Genomic DNA, 17,311 nt, shown 5'->3' on the forward strand with positions numbered 1-17,311 from the left:
TGGGACTGACTGGATTGCTCTGCAGAGTGCGGACATGGACTCGATGGGCCAAATGGTCTCCTTCTGTGCCGTTATGACTCTATGACTCCAGTTAAACTTAGTACCTCATTGCAATGTGGACATATTGTCAGGTTCTGTGGCTGCAGTTTCACTCTAAATAATTAACAGTGAAAATTTTCCTTCTAGGAATCATTCTAATCTATAAAATGTGACTGTTTAGATGACACATTCAATGACAGATGGCTGGCCAAATTAGACAATGTGGTAGGAAGTTATTTTTTGCAAATATACCTGTCCCTTTCTGGAATAAAATTAGAAATCATAAACTATTGACATAATTAGTTTCACACATCAGTGATATGAGACTAATTAAACCAACAATTTATGATTTCTAATTTTATTTCAATTTGTATGCTGTCTGTTCATGATTTAATAATAATTCAGATTGCAAAGTATTGGTGTCAGGATTGTGGTTGGGCATTCTGGAGGTACAAATGATTTTGTTGCATTGTCCCTCATTTAAATTCAATATTCTCAAAACCAAATGATATCCACTTAAATATAAATAATACCTTCTGGAATGTTCAACCAAATATGAAAATCATTAGGGGCATTACAGCTTCTTACCTGCACAGAATTATACATTTTAAGAAGTAACTGCAAAGTACTTTCATTAGATTATAAAGTTAATATCACGTTTAGCTGATTGCATTCTGATATTGGCAGCATTTACACCAAACTGGTATTGACAGAAATGACAAAATGAAGTATTTTGTTTTATTTTGCTTCGGTAGGTTTCTCTTTAAACACGGTCATAGCACGTAAGAGGGAGTAAATAAGAAGAAGCTGTTTCCACTGGCAGGAGGGTCAATAGCCAGAGGATGCATATTTAAGATAATTGGCAAAAGAACCAAAGGAGAAATTAGGAGAATTTCTTATGCAGCGAGTTATGATCTGGATAGCGCTGCCTGAAAGGGTGGAGGAAGCAGATTGAATAGTGACTTTCAAAAATAAATTGGATATATACTTGAAAATGAAACATTTGCAGGGCTAGAGGGAAAGAGCAGGGGAGTGGGACTAATTAGATAGCTCTTTCAAAGTTGTGGGACATCCCTCTGATCCCATGCATGGGCACAATGGGCCGAATGGCTTCCTCTTGTGCTGTAAGATCCTATGATTCTATGATAAGGGCCCTGAAACTCCGCAGGGCAGTGCATCTCTGCATGCTCCTACCCCAGACCTCCACTACTGAACTGAACCTGCCAAAGTTCATGTGATCAGAGGGATGTCCCACAACTTAAATGGCTTTAACAGGCTAGAGATGCATTTGCCCCTTGTCCCACAAACGTAGGCATGTATGATTGTCAAGTGAGGACAGGCTCGAGGTTAGCTCCAATGCCCCCCACGATAGATTAGCCTGCCAAGTTTAATTGTCGAGATTCATTAAGAATAGCCACTGTGTTACTGGTGGGCTGTTGGTGCATGTGAATTTGTACCCCAGATGAATACAATAGTGGAGAGGAGCAGAGAAAATTGGCAAGAAAAGAGCAACCTCTAAGACATAACATCCCTCATCCAGGTTCATTAGCACATAAGTCTAAAGGGAATTTTCAATGTCTTGTGCTGTATCCTACATTAAAACAGCGACTACACTTCAAAAAATACTTAATGGGCTGTAAATGTTTTGGGACATAGAAACATAGCAATTGCTAGACGAAAAAAGACCAAGATCCATCTAGTTCGCCTTCTTCCATCCTGGTAAATGCCTGATACAATGATAGTGGAGTTGTTGACTAATCATAGTAATCAATCTCTATCAATTAATCTACTACAGACCCAGAAATGACACAAAGGAAACCCTAGTGGTGGAGAGATTTGGGAACCATAGGTCCAAAGCCACCTTTTTCTTCCCGCTACACTTACCTCATGTCATGTCTCAAATTATTCATATACTGTATTTCAAAATGTTATGTTCTGAACTAAATCTATCTAATTTGCATTTGAATTAATCAATACTAACTGCTTGCGCTGTCTCCCTAGAGTGTTCCAGAGGTTGACCACTCTCTCACTGAAATATTGTTTCCACAGATTAATTTTGGATTTAGCCCCCCCTCCCCTTCAAGCACAGGCAGTGTCTTCTGATTATACTGTTCTGGACAAGCTTGTCATGGTCTACATTATCTAGTCCCTTTTTAAAATCCTAAAAACAGCAATCATATCACCTCAACCTTTTTTCCAGTGAGAACATTCCTCACATCCTGAGGTCGTGAATGGCGCTGTATAAATGCAAGTTCTTTCTTTACATTGAGCTAAAGAAATTTTGGCTTATTTGAGACTGCATATCAGACAGTCAGATACCATGGTAACAACCTTAGAGTCAATGGTGGTACTGGAGTGTTAGGGTTGGATATTATCATACAACAATAAAATATAACAGCAACTCGTTTTTACATAGTGCTTTTAATATAGAAAATGTCCCAAGGTACTGCACACAGATAAAATTATAGATAGATAAAAATAGTAAAGGAATGGACAATGAGATGCAATGCGACAGTTAAGAGAGGTGACTTAAAAATGAGTTTTGAGAAGGTGGAAAGAGAAGTGGAGAGGTTTTGGAAGAGAATACCAAATAATAGGGTACAGCTGGCTAGGGCTTTACCACCACTGGTAGAACGGAAGGGGTTGCACAAAAGGTCAGAGTTGGAGGACTGAATGGTGCCAGAACTGGAGGAGGTTGCCAAGAAAGGGTGGGGCAAGGCTGGAGTGGGATTTGAATATGAAGACAAGGAAAAGGATTTTAAATTTAATGTATTGGGGACAGGGAGCCACTGTATGTCAGTGAGGATGGGCATGATGGGCAAGTGGAACTTAGTGGGAGGCAGGATATAGGCAGCTGAGTCTGAACAAGTTGAAGATTATGAAGGATGGAGGTTAGGAGATTGACAAGGAGATTGGAAATGGAGTCTAGATAAAGCGTGGATAAGGGTTTCAGTGGAAGTGTGGGTTACATGGTGCCGATGGTGGGTGATATTGTAGACGTGGAGCTAAGGGGTCGATTTTAACCATTCCCACTGGGCGGGAAACGGGTGGCAATGCTTCAGCCACCTGTTTTACAGCCTGCCTGATTTTGCTTTCTATTGATGTGGGGTTTGAAGCTCAGCTCTGGGTTGAACAGAAAGCCAAACTTTTGAAGTTTCATACTTACAAGTTGAATCTATGTTTGGGGCTAGTGTTGCTAAGATAGCATATTGATGATAAATAAAGGGAAACCAAGAATGGACTCTGGGGCAAGTCACACATGACCTTTGGGTCCAGGAGGAGAAATGCTATAACATCACTAATTACCAATCCATTGTTATCTTTTAAATACGTTTTCACATAAAGATTGCAGTAGCATTATTTGAAATATATATAAGGCAGGTTTATTAGTCAACAACAACTTGTATTTATATAGCACCTTTAATGTAGTAAAATGTCCCAAAGCGCTGCACAGGAGTATTTTAAGACAAAAAATTTGACACCGAGCCACATAAGGATAAATTAGGGCAGATGACCAAAAGCTTGGTCAAAGAGGTAGGTTTTAAGGAGCGTCTTAAAGGAGGAAAGAGAGGTAGCGAGGTGGAGAGGTTTAGGCAGGGAATTCCAGAGCTTAGGGCCTAGGCAACAGAAGACACAGCCACCAATGTTTGAGCGATTATAATCAGGGATCCTCGAGGGCAGAATTAGAGGAGCGCAGATATCGGCGGGGTGTCAACTGCCACACTGGATAGATTTTGACGTTTCCATTATTTTGTATGGCAGGAAACATTTAATTTGTGGCTGTTTTAGGAAATTAACGATTCTTAAAGCTGAAATGCACAGCAGCTCCGTCAGCATCTGTAAAGGTAGCAATGTTTCACGTGCGGACCTTGACCTAGGATCCATGCTTCAAACGTTTTCGGTTTTTTTCTCCTTACAGACTTCCTGCATATTTCAAACATTTGATTTTTTAAATTTCTGTTTCTGTAAAATGTGCAGTATTTTCCGTACAGTGTGCCGTTCGGGTTATGATGGAGCAAAGTTACATTTTTATTAGCCCACTGGTGGAACTGTTGACGCTGCTGCATCGTCGCTGCAAGTGTTTCGCTGGGGACCGTGTCTGTCAACCCGGGGCAGCAAGGCCAACCTCCTCCGGCCTGTTGTCCCCGTCCCGCCCCTCGGTGTGCGGGTGACGTCAGTGCCGAGTAGGTCCCGGCCCGGAGTGTGAACGCGAGTCATGGCGGCGGTGTATGCCGGCAGGGAGATAGTGTGTGCGAAATAAAACTATTTGTCGGCAGCCAAAGAGAGAGCGAGGAGGGAAAATTACAGGGAGGAAAAAAAAGGAACAGGGACACGACAATAACACTCAAGGAGAACAAAACAGACGCGCCGGGTGAGAAATATCCTTCCTTCTTTCCTCCCTCCCTCTTAGAGTCCTCGCACAGGGGGACAGGGACGAGTTGGGGAGCGGATAGAATTTTCGGACAAGTGCGAGCGCGAGCTCCGGGCTCAGGTTCGGCCGGTCAGCGCGGTGTTCCAATGGAATGTGCCGGACCCGGTAAGAGAACGCCGCGGGGGTCTCGTGCACCCACACAGCCCCCGCACATTCCAGCGGCAGCATTGTGGAGAGGCTGCCCGGACAGGCAGGCGGACTGGCACCGACACATAGCGCGCTAGGCCCAGGCCTGGGAAGAGGTGTACGGTGCAATTCCACAGGCGCTTTGTTATTCACCCAAGGCCCAGCGTACAACCGCGCCGAAATGGTAACCGGCTGTATCAGAAGACTGCAGGCATTTACAGAAGCAAATTATATTTTTTCTCTTTGGGATTTTCTTCCCCACACCTTCTTTGTCTGGCTTATTCTTTTCCCGGGAATCGGGGGAAGCCGTGCTCGATGACGACCCAATGTCGTGTCTGGTATTCTCCTGCAAAAATAACTCTTCATTAGACGTTAATGGTGGAAGCGACATTACAATGTGGTCATTTGTTTCGATTATCAAGATTGTCTTTTACATCTACATTTATTCTGCAAGTAACAGTAGGAGTCCGCATGGTGATCCCACACAGTATAAAAATGAAACCTAGACAATCGAAATCGATTAGATGAACGAAAGCAGAACATTTTGTTTCCTAATTTTTTTTAATGTTTTATGACATTTACGTGCGCAATCGATGCCAGTGATTTGATTTTCAGGCAGCGATAACTGTTGTCATAATACGTGATCCGTGTTTATCTGTAATTTGGATAACTGCAGTTTTTGAGATCGTAGAGACTATCCTAAATACTTAAATTTCTTTTACTGCAGAAACGTGGGGTTCGCATTTGGAGGATAAGCAGAAGTACAGAACCACTGTGGACCGATAAATAAGTTTTATTTCGGAGTAGGATTTTATCAGTTTCCAAGTTTCAGTGAAGGTTCTCATCTGATACTTTCCTTTTCAAACCTGGAAATGGAGGGTCACGGTGACGAGGACAGCGTCAGTAACAGCAGTGGAGACTCGAGGTATTAAACGCTTTACTCTTAACTCTAAGCAACAGAAATATACTGGGTTACTGTAGTGTAGCAGTAAGATGTTAACACGTTTAAGTGGTAAATCCTTGTGGGTTGCGCATATAAAGATGGGAATGTATTTTTCCCAATAATCTACCATAGTCTCTGCACTGTGCTGAAAATCTTGATTTGGATACCAATGCTAGCAGGAGATGCAAATTCTGGTTAAAATTCCCAAAGCGAAAGCTCCAAAAATGTAAAATCTGAATTCAAGGCTGTAATGCTCTTTTAGGATTTTTTTTTGCTTTTGTAGTTCAACATCTTGACCCTTCAAGTGTGTTGCAGCAAAACCAAGTTCAAGTAACATACTTAAAGTGAGTGGCATAGTTCATTGGATTTCCATGCCTTGTGGCCTCTTTGTGTCTCTGATTTGCCATGCAGAGAGTTCCTATATCAGTTATTCCCTGGTTGCTGACTGGGGCACAGGCAAGTTGCAACAGAGATTACAAGAGGCATTTGGCGAAGAAAGTCCATTTGATCTCATCCAGGATACAGTCTTGCTCTCTTCCCGTTGCAGCATCTGGCTACTTTTTAAAATAAGTTCTGAGTTCTGGGCTCGTCAATTCTCTGGCAACATGTTTCAGCTGTTTGTCATCAGAAAGAGGAATCAAAGGTGTGGCCTTGTGCATCTTCCAGTAGCTGGAGTAGGTTCATGGTGTGGGAGACTACAGAATCACGAAAATGGGTGAAACTATAACTTTATTCATTGAAGTCATTTTGGATACCTTTTACTGGTGAATAAACCACAATTATAATCAAGTAACCATGACGTGTGTGAAGTATGCAAAATATTGTGAAATTGCATCAGGCCACATCATACTAATTCATTGGAGAATGGTATTGTACAAGGGTTATTTTTTCAATATCTCACAAACTGGGAAGTGTCCCACACCCACAACATAATTTTATACTTGCCCAGATTGATTTAGCTGCTTTGAATGTACATATTTTGGTTTGGATGCAGGTTATCCTTATTTTATAATAAAGGCAATTAGGGATTTAATTAAGGGGATGGGGTGTCACAGTATAGCTGGTAGTGCCTGTTTCCCAGCTCGTATCGTGATAAACTTCTACTTTAAATTCTGCTGCCACCAGTTGAGTGGATTTTTTTTTAAATCACTTTTCAGTTGATATAATATGGCATTGTTGCAAGATGTGTTTTCTCAGAAGGAGGAAATAAAACCTGCAGCTCTTTTTATTGCAAGCATGCCTCCTGGGGACACATTGGTGACACTGTGTAGAAGTATGATACCATCCAGTTAACAAAAGGCACCTCCCAAATAATGGTTGCTGCTAAAAAATGAGGGGGGGGGGTGAAGAAGAACAGCAAACTTGTTTTTGTTCTTCCCCCTCAAAACAAAAATCAAGCGCTGTGCATAATTAATGCCCACTTGGATGATGTGCTGGAGGGATATGGATCTTGTGGAACTAGCATGAAGTCAACACCTTGAGGGAAAGAGAGAACATTCTCATAAAAAAAATTGATGCTTTGTAAACATTGATATAATATCTCTAGATTCTGAAATAAATAGATTGAGATAAAATTGTAGTTTTAGACCACGTTAAATTCCAATATTATGTAAAGTGATCTTTGAACTATGTTAAAGAGTACAAATAGATAATGGATATTGGACTAAACTGCTGTTCCTCTGTTGAGATGAGATACAGTTGCATGCTATAATACCCAAATATTGCACACACAGTTTCTCTGCTAATCCTTATTTTTGTATTTTAGCATTATTGCCAGAACGTTGTGTTGCGTTACAGATGTGGTCCATTGCCAGTATCCGTTCAGCAAATGGATTAGAGAGCAATAACTGTGGCATTACCTGATTTTCTTGTCCATCACATAAAGGCGCTTTTTTATAACTCTGTCATACAATTTATTATGCATCAAAGATTTATCTTTCCTTTGATATACAAAGTTGCCCAAAGAGATTAAACAAAGGGAATCACTGGAACCCTTTTGTGAACAAACCATAGAATTACATAGAAATTGCACCACAGAAACAGGCCATTCGGCACAACTGGCCTATGCTGGTGTTTATGCTCCATACAAGCCTCCTCGCACCCTACGTCATCTAACCCTATCAGAATAACCTTCTATTCCTATCTGTCGTGCCTATCTAGCTTCCCCTTAAATGCATCAATGCTATTCACCTCAACTACCCCTTGTGGTAGCAAATTCCACATTCTAACAATTCTCTGGGTAAAGAAGTTTTTCCTGAATTCCTTATTGGATTTATTAGTGACTATCTTGTATTTATGACCCCTAGTTTTGGATTCCCACACAAGCAGAAACATTTTCTCTACGCTTACCCTATCAAACCCATTCATAATTTTAAAGACCTCTATTAGGTCACCCCTCAGCTTTCTCTTTTCTACAGACCATTTTCAAGATTCTGTCAGAAAAAGAAATGTGATGTGAAAATAAAACTTGGGTTGGAGTGTATTGAGGTTTAATACAGTTTGCTGGGTAGGTGGGGTGATGACATCGCTGGATGAAAGGAAATATTAATGAGTTAATGAACTCTGAAGTTGCATGGCAGCCCATAACTTGTTCCAACACAACTGCATAATATAATGTGTAGTGGCTAGATTATTTTTGTAATTGTAAATGGTTATAGGGCTATGGAGTCTGTCAATGTCTTCAGCAGATAACAGTTGTTGTGTTGCCTGGCCAGTGGAGGGGGAAGGTACAGCTTAAATTCTGAAAGACTTCTGGTATATCCAATCATGTGATGGGAGGAACCAGTATTACAGGAAAATATTTCTGGAAAATTACCGAACCACTATGTATTGTAAATGGATTGGCTTATTTAACAATTTACTCTCCAATTCAGTTGCGTGTTGGTTTTGCCCACTGATGATCAGGAACTTGCATTTGAATTTTGGTCCCGATGAGTAATGATCAGGATTGCAGCTCTCTGAAGATCTTGCATAGCTGTTATCATTGTGGTTAAAGAGCTAAAAAGTTTGGTGCTTACAGTTCAGTGAAAATAACCATTTAATAATTTGCATGCATATTGTGCATTGGTCATACAAATGTAATTTGCTAAATGTTGCTATACCTCTGCTTTGATAGGTCATGTACCCTTTATCTATCTAAAGACTATGTGATATTACTTACATACAGTAGTGCAGTGGCTATGGTACTGGACTACCAACCCTGAGGTTGAGAGTTTAAATCCCACCAGAGCAAATTATGCAATTGAATTCAATAAATATGGTAATTTGTGGGCTGAGACTCAAAAAATAAACATGAAAGCTGCTGTTTTGTCATAAAATCCCAACTGTTTCACTATGACCTTCGGGGAGCGGTATCTGGTACCCCTACCTAGTTTAGCCTATATGTGATTGACTCTTAATGCTCCCTGGATTAGCCCCTCAAACTATTTTGGTCAAAAGGCAGCCCATGATCACTTTCTCAGAACAACTAGGGATGGGCAATAAATGTGGCCTTGCTATTGTTACTCGCATCCCAAAAACAAATAGAAACAATTGCATCCCATTATTTTAGGTCAACATATAGTAGACTGAGGTATTAAATGAGTACTTTGCAGCCCTTTTCACGAGAGAAGAGGATACTGTCAATGTGGCAGTAAAGGAGGAGGCAGTAGTGATATTGGATAGGATAAAAATAGATAGAGGAGGTTGGCAGTCCTCGAAGTAGAAACTCATCCAGTTGGATGGGATGCATCCTATGTTACTGAGGGAAATTGTGGAGGGCCTGGCCACAATCTTCCAATCCTCCTTGGATATGGGGGTGCTGCCAGAGGACTGGAGTATTGCAAATGTTACACCCCTGTTTTTTTTAAAAAGGGAGATGGTTAAATCAGGCAACTACAGGCTAATCAGCCTAACATCGGTGGTGGGGAAACTTTGAGGCAATAATCTGGGACAAAATTAATTGGCATTTGGAAATGTATGAGCTAATAAATGAAAGCATGAATTTGTTAAAGACAAATCGTGTTTGACTAACTTGATTGAGTTCGTTGAAATAATGGAGGGTTGATGAGGGTAGTGCGGTTGATGTGTATATGAACTTTCAAAAGACGTTCGACAAAGTACCACGTAATAGACTTGCTAGCAAAATTTAAAGCCCATGGAATTAAAGGGACAGTGGCAGCATGGATACAAAATTGACTAAGGGACAGAAAGTAGAGAATAGTGGTGAATGTATACTTACCTTCAGTCTGAAAAACAACCAGTGTTCCCCAGGGGTTGATACTAGGACCACTGCTCTTTTTGATATATATTAATGACTTGGACTTGAGTATACAGAGCATAATTTCAAATTTTGTAGATGATGCGAAACACAAAATGTAGTAAACAATGAGGAGGATAGTAACATTGGTAAAATGGGCACACGCATGGCAGATGAAATTTAACGCAGAGAAGTGTGAAGTGATACATTTTAGTAGGAAGAATGAGGAGAGGCAATATAAACTAAATGGTACGATTTTAAAGGGAGTGCAGAACACAGAAACCTGGGGGTGTATGTACACAAATCTTTGAAGGTGGCAGGACAGGGTTGTTAAGAAAGCATATGGGATCCTTGGATTTATTCATACAGGAATTGAGTGCAAAAGCAAGGAAGTTATGCTGAACCTTTATAAAACACTGGTTAGCCCTCAGCTAGAGTATTGTGTTCAATTCTGGGCACCACATTTTAGGAAGGATGTCAAGGCTTTGGAGAGGGTGCAGAAGAGATTTACTAGAACAGTACCAGGGATGAGGGACTTCAGTTATGTGGAGAGACTGGAGAAGCTGGGGTTGTTCTCCTTAGAGCAGAGATGGTTAAGAGGAGATTGGATAGAGGTGTTCAAAATTATGAATGGTTTTGGTAGAGTAAGGAGAAACTGTTTTCAGTGGCAGAAGGGTTGGTAATCAGAAGAGACAGATTTAAGATGATTTTCAAAAGAACCAGAGGCGACGTGAGTAAACTTTTTTTTACACAGCGAGTTATGATGATCTGGAATGCACTACCTGAAAGGGTGGTGGAAGCAGATTCAATAATAACTTTCAAAGAAAATTAGATAACTACTTGAAGGGAAAAAAATGACAGGGCTATGGGGAAAGATCAGTGGAATGGGACTAATTGGATAGCTTTACCAAGGAACTGGCACAGGCACGATGAGCCGAATGGCTTCCTTTTGTGCTGTGGCATTCTGTGATTCTATGAATAATCTTGAAGTAGTTGTGCAGATTGTTATGAGTAATACATTAACTGTGAAGGATTTCTCTTTAGACTTAATAATATTTCCTGGTTTACTCAATAGGAAACGTTTTCAGGAACTGGACATTATGGTATGCTTTGCCTGTAAACTTTTAGTTAAACTTGTCAGCTTAGATGAGAAACTTCTGTCCTATTTATTTGGCTTATGGTCATTTCATTTTGTGTACCAAACTTGTGTGTTAAAAAGCAGATGTGGTAATCTGCACTGTTAAGGGAAATTAAATAACTTTAATGACAGGCTAGTACCTTTTGCACTGTTGGCCACTTTTTTAGTCACTCCCATATTGATCAAACAATGGTCATAATATGTTGCAATTACCCATTCTCTAACACATTCTTACAAATAGAATAAAACAAATGCCCTTAGTTGGGGTACACACATTTCACTAACTTCTGATGCATTCTGTAATACAGAAAAATAAACCAGGTTGTCTGATAATCAAAGTTTTAAGCAGCTAGTGGTAGGATGTGGCTTTGAGTCTCTGATCCCTTATATGGTAATGCCTTACTTTCACCTATATCTGCAAGAAGAATATCTGTCTCCAAATGGACGACTTCTAGGTGAGCAAGTTACTGCAGTTTGCCCTTGCTTATCTTAGAGTGGCTGGATTGCCCTCTCAGTTGGAAAATGGGCACAGTACAGGGAAGCTGAGGTGGGTGGGGAAGGGAGGAGAGGAGAAAACAAAATGGCAACATACTTTTGCTAAACCTTTCAGTCTATAATTGTATCTTATTTTGTACTCCCTTACATGTATGTTTTCAGTATTGCCCTTTCATTATTTTATTCTACGCCAGAAACCAAACTATTGCCTTCTTAACTGCTACCGCTAGTCACCATGGTAGTACTTTGTGTAGCTAAATTATTACTGTTTAAATAAGAGCATAAGAAATCATGAAACAGAAAAAAATTTGGCCTATTGAGCCCATTCCCTCCAATTTACCATGCAACAGTATACTGTACTGTCATTGACTCCATCTAAACCCAATCCAAAATTTCTTGAAGGCATTTTAAACCAGGAATGACTTCCTGAAAATCCCAAACAAACTTCCTTAAATATTCTTTTTATATACTGAATAACATACCATAAAGTGCTCCATTAACTAATCACTTGTATGTCTAAATTTACCCTCATAACATTCAATCCTATTTCTTGCTAGATGCTCATTGTGGTAAACCACTGTTTGTATTCCACTGTGTACATGCCTCGGCTGACTCCTCCCACAAGTGCTAGTATAAAGGTGACTGCTCCCCAGCCCCTTTTGTATTCTGGACCGGTCGACCACTCGAGGCAGACCTTCATTCTTTTGTTAATAAAAGCCTTTAGTTACTCTCTTAACTCTCAGTCTTTTATGAGTAATTGATAGCGCATCACTCATGCAGTATTTTTTAATAAGATATTAGAATTAGCAATTACCTATAAAAGCTAACAGTATATTGGAAATGATCAAGAACCACACAAGTAAGAATCAGTTTTGGTGTTGTATTTCTTGTGAAGATTGAAATACTGTTTTAAACTCTTTGCAAGGCACTTGCTAGTAATGCATGATATGTTTACATTTTTTAAGCACTTATTTTGACTTCTGTTGTATAGGTGCAGTAGAGGTGAAATAATGTAGGCAAAATAACATAGGTGAAAAAGGTCTGATATCCTTAAAATCTGATATCCTTAAAAACTGAAGGTATAGGGAATCACATTACTTGCTCTGTCGTATTAAGGGTTATTTTCTGGTGGTAGATATAAACATTGTAGAGGTTGCATCTTATGCAGGTTTTTATGATCAACAAACTTGCAGGTGAGACTTAAATACTGCTTTTATGGCTGGTTGACAAAAAAATAGCAAAAGCAACATTTGCACTAATGCAACTTATCAACTCTGACTTTACACTGTTCATTGTGTTAATACTTTGTATTTTCCCTTTTCTTTCCCATTCTCAACTTTGTCTTTCTGAAATTTTTACATTAATCTGCTTTTATGTTCAGTACTTTTGCATTAAAAAGTGCAGTAAAGTAGATACAAGCCATCCTCATAAGTTCTTAAAAATACACTTGCCTAGAATTGGAGCAGTCTGCTCAGTGTGTGAATCTCGATAACTTGAAAAATAATACGGCAGCAGCTGACTTACTAACAATAAAGCTTATTAAAGATCTGGCGTTGGGAATTTCTGACTTGCAAATTAGAAATTCTCACTTAAAAACACTTCATGCTATCTGAGAACAGATAGTTTAGAAGTCATTTATATTTTCAATGGTGCCATCAGCTCCTAGGCATAAAGGATTCCTCGGATGAGATAATCCATAAAATTGTAAAAATGAAAAGAGATTGTAAAGTTCATAACAAAAGGAAAGTGTATTGGTTGGAGTGAAAAGTGTATTGGTTGGAGTGAAAAGTGTATTGGTTGGAGTGAGTAGCATCTTCATCACTGAAGGAACTGATGGCTGAAAGTTTCTTGACTTTTGAGGCTTTATAGTACTCGGCAGTGAGCAAAAGCAAAGATACTGTGCTTCAAATGCATTTGGACTTCTATAACACACATGTTTTTACAACTATTACAAGCACAGTTTGAAAGTCCTGTGGCACTATACCTTTTTCTGACGAATTATTCAATATGCATAGTAATGCCTCTGCTATCTCTTCCCTAGATTCTTTTAAAATGCGTGGATGCAATCCATCCAGACCAGGGGTTTTATCCTCTTTGAGTTTGATTAATTTATTTAATATACTCACTTTTTTATTGTAAATGCACTTATCTCATTACTAATCTCATCATCCAATGTCATGTCCACCTGTTCTATCTCCCTGGTAAATACTGAAGCAACATAATTATTTAATATTTCTGCCATCTCTCTATCGTTAGCTGTGGTATTGTCCTGACTATCCCTTAATGGCCTATTCCCATCCCAACCTTTTTTTAAATTGATGTGCCTATAAAAATATTTTACTATTTTGTTTTATGTTCCTTGATAATTTAATTTCATAGTTCCTCTTTGCCTCCCTGGTTGTTTATTTGACTCCTCCTCCTAATCTTTTCGTATTCTCTCTTATCATGCACTCCTCTGCTGTCTGTGTACTTAATATATGCCTTTTTCTTTACCCTCAGTTGTTCTCTTATGGCTTTATTCACCCATGGAGCCTCATTATAGTTTAGTTTTTTTTAGCGGAATATATTTTTCCTGCACTCTGTTGAACACCATTTTAAATGTTTCCCATTGCTGTTCTACATCGTTGTTTACCAATATTGTTGCCCATTTTTGTTTCCCAAGTTCTATTCTCAGCCCCTCAAAATCGGCTTTTCTCCAATCTATTACCCTGGTTTTTGTCATACTTATGTCCTTCTCAATTATCATCTTAAAGCATATTATATTGTCACTGTTGCCTATGTTCCCATACCTTTACTTCTCTTATCTGCTCTGGTTCATTCACCATTACTAGATCCAATGGCAAATCCTCCCCTTGGGATTTTTACATTGGGTTAGAAAGGAGTCCTGTACACATTGTAGGAACTCCATTCCCTTATCCCCTTTACCTACCACTTCTGTCCAATTAATATCAGGGTAGTTGAAATCCCCCATGATTATTCTATGTTTGTTACTCATTTCCCTAATTTGTCTGCATATTTCTTCCTCCACCTCCCTTCCACTATTAGGTGGTCTGCAGACTACGCCTATTAGTGTGATTGATCCTTTATTATCTTTTATTACTATCCATATTGATTCTATTTTTGTCTTGTTGATCTCTGCGTCACTTTTTTCTACTGCCATTGTTATCCCTAATAAGTACAGCTACTCCACCCCCTTTTTCCCTCCCCATCTTTTCTAAATATGTTATACCCTGCAATGTTTAATTCCCAGTCCTGATTTTTCTGTAGCCATTTCTCAGTAATCCGTATTATGTTTGGTTCCTCGTGACATATGATTGCCTCCAGCTCCCCTGTTTTATTACAGACACTGTGCACATTGCTGTACAGATAGTTTAACTCATTTTTAATAGGATTGCCTCACTTTTTATGTTTAACCATCTTTTTAGATTTCTGTTCTATAACTCTTATTTATTCTCTTGCCATGAATGTCCTCCCTTTTATTCTTTCCTATGTCCTCTTTTTCTGTTTTGTTTATAATTAGGCTGGTTATGTTTCTTGTAGATCCCCCTCCCCATCTTACTAGTTTAAAGCTTTTGCCACCTCCCTATTTACCCTTTCTGCTAGGACACGGGTCCAATCCTGGGTCCGGTGAAGCCCGTCCCATTGGTATAGCTCCTTCCTGCCCCAGAACTGGTGCCAGTGTCCCATGAAAAGGAACCCACTTTCCCACACCAGCCCTTTAGCCACATGTTAATTGTTCGGATCTGTCTGCTTCTATGCCACTTTGCATGTGGCTCGGGCAATAGTCCAGAGATTAATACCCTCGAGGTCCTGCTTTTTAATTTAGAGCCTAACTCCTGATACTCCCTGTTCCTACCTATGTCGTTTGTTCCAACATGGACCATGACGACTGGATTTACCCCCTCCCTTTCCAAGTTCCTCTCCAGCTGTTGTGAGATATCCCTTACCCTGGCACCGGGATTCTCGTTCTTGGCTGCAGAGGACAGCCTTCTTAGCCACAGAGCCTTGATCTACAATGTGGTTGTCCTCCCTGCAGTCTTCTTGTCCTCACGGGTAGCGAGTCCGTCATACCTGTTGGACAGGACCAATGTCTGCGGGACCTCCTTCTCAACCTCTCCTAAATCCCCACTACCCAGCTCCCTAACGGTCACGCCCTCCTCTTCCTGAACCTGTGCTTTCCTCTGGGGTGTGACTGTATTCTGGATAAAACTGTCCAGAAATTCCTCCCCCTCCCTTATGTGTCGGAGTGTCTCCAACTCGCACTCCAGCTCAATGACTCTGAGCCGGAGATGGAGACATCTCCTGCAGACGTGTTTGCTCGGGACAGTCTCGCTGTCCACAGATTCCCAGACACACAACCTACCCTGCCATATCTTAGTCTAGGCATATTTTATTTTTTTAGTTAAGTCTTTATTCAACGATTAATTTATAGCTATATTAATTAGTTTAACTAGTTAAGCTATACATTTAATACAGCACTTTGTAGTTTCCCGCACCTAGTTTAAACGAATGTCCTAGGTTACAGAGAAAAGAGAAAAAAACGTTAATACTCACCAACCAACCAATCACCTACCTGCTGTCCTGTGACATCACTCCTTGTTTTTTGGAAACCATGGAAGCTGTGGAGCAATTTGACTGCTTTCTTTCATTGACGTAACGTTGTCTGCTCCACCCAACTCCTTCTGCTTACATCCAAAATCCTACTCCATGATTTTATAGCCTCACAGCTGGATTTCTACAATGTTCATTTTGTCAGCCTCTTTACTTCTACTGTTCATAAACTGCAAGTGTTCTCCACTGCATTAAGGCTTGTATTCGTATCACTCTTGTCCTCACCAAACGCCATCGTCTTTCTGTGCCCCAAAGAATTGACTTGAAGGATATTTTCCTCACTTTCAAATTGCGCCACAGCTTCCATGATTTCCTCTTTGTCCCTGTATGCCTGCACCCTCTGCCCTCCAACACCAACCTACTTCCTGTTCCATGATCCCTGTGCTCCACCTTCGGCAGCCACCTTATCCCACTCACTGGAACTTTCTCCCTCAGTAACTCCAGCTTGCACTTCCCTCTCTGCCTTCAAGAATCATCTTAAAACCTTCCCCTCCTTGACCTGCTGTCCACTTGCTATCCACTACCCTATAAATGACTCCGATGTATCTTTGTACACAATACAAATGAAAGTTGTACTTCAAGCCAAGATATGGTCAATACCTTTAATTGCCATACCATACAGTAAAATTTGGTGAGGAAATCACACCTATATGCTCAGTAAATACATTTTCATTGGTAGATGGAATAAACCAGTTTAGTTTATTATACCAGGGAGCATTGATGTATCTTGTTGCATGTGCAGATAGAATTTATATTTATTTCACTGTTGGGGTCAGTTTGGAGTGTAAAATTATGACTTTATAGTGATGCTCAGGTGGCAGATTTAAGCGAGGTGTTGGTGTAAACTGGGTATTAGACAGAGGCATTGAGATAGCTTTTGCTTGAAATACTGGATGGAATTTTGAAAGTTGTTTCCGTTTGATGATGCCAAGCCTGGGTTTCTGAAGATTGTAAGAAGAAGGAAACACTGAGAGGTTTGAATTGCTGGAAAAGAATGAGTTGGTGTAGAAATAGTGCAAAGAGCCCTGAGTTTAAAGCACTGAGGATACAGGGAAGCAAAAGAGCATGTAGAGCAAAACGCTTGGAGCTCTGAGCAATCAGAGAACATTTCAGAGAAGTGCTGACTATAATAGTATACTCATCGATGCTACTCAACTGGTGGCTGCATTGAATTGCCATCAGATTTTCTGTGACACGTGGTCTGCCTGATTCAAGACCCCATTGTATGGTGAATTGCAAGAAGATTCAGTAATATTCCACTGATTATAGCGTGTAACATTAGCCCTAGTT

The 17,311-nt window shown here is 40.0% G+C and overlaps 1 protein-coding gene across 3 annotated transcripts in view; it reads left to right on the plus strand.

Moving 5' to 3' along the window:
- Positions 1-4,176: 4,176 nt before the first annotated feature.
- The window catches only part of chd1 (chromodomain helicase DNA binding protein 1), a 198,448-nt gene continuing 185,313 nt past the window's right edge, over positions 4,177-17,311 (plus strand). For all 3 annotated transcript variants that reach the window (XM_085987895.1, XM_085987904.1, XM_085987912.1), the window contains exons 1-2: positions 4,177-4,411; positions 5,325-5,522. In XM_085987895.1, the coding sequence (XP_085844021.1) occupies positions 5,470-5,522 (53 nt within the window). In that variant the 5' untranslated portion in view covers positions 4,177-4,411; positions 5,325-5,469. The remainder of the gene's footprint in view (positions 4,412-5,324; positions 5,523-17,311) is intronic.

The sequence above is a fragment of the Somniosus microcephalus genome, chromosome 1, assembly GCF_052327205.1.
Source record: "Somniosus microcephalus isolate GS21.2 chromosome 1, FLI_Smic_1.0, whole genome shotgun sequence".
NCBI classification, from domain to species: domain Eukaryota; kingdom Metazoa; phylum Chordata; class Chondrichthyes; order Squaliformes; family Somniosidae; genus Somniosus; species Somniosus microcephalus.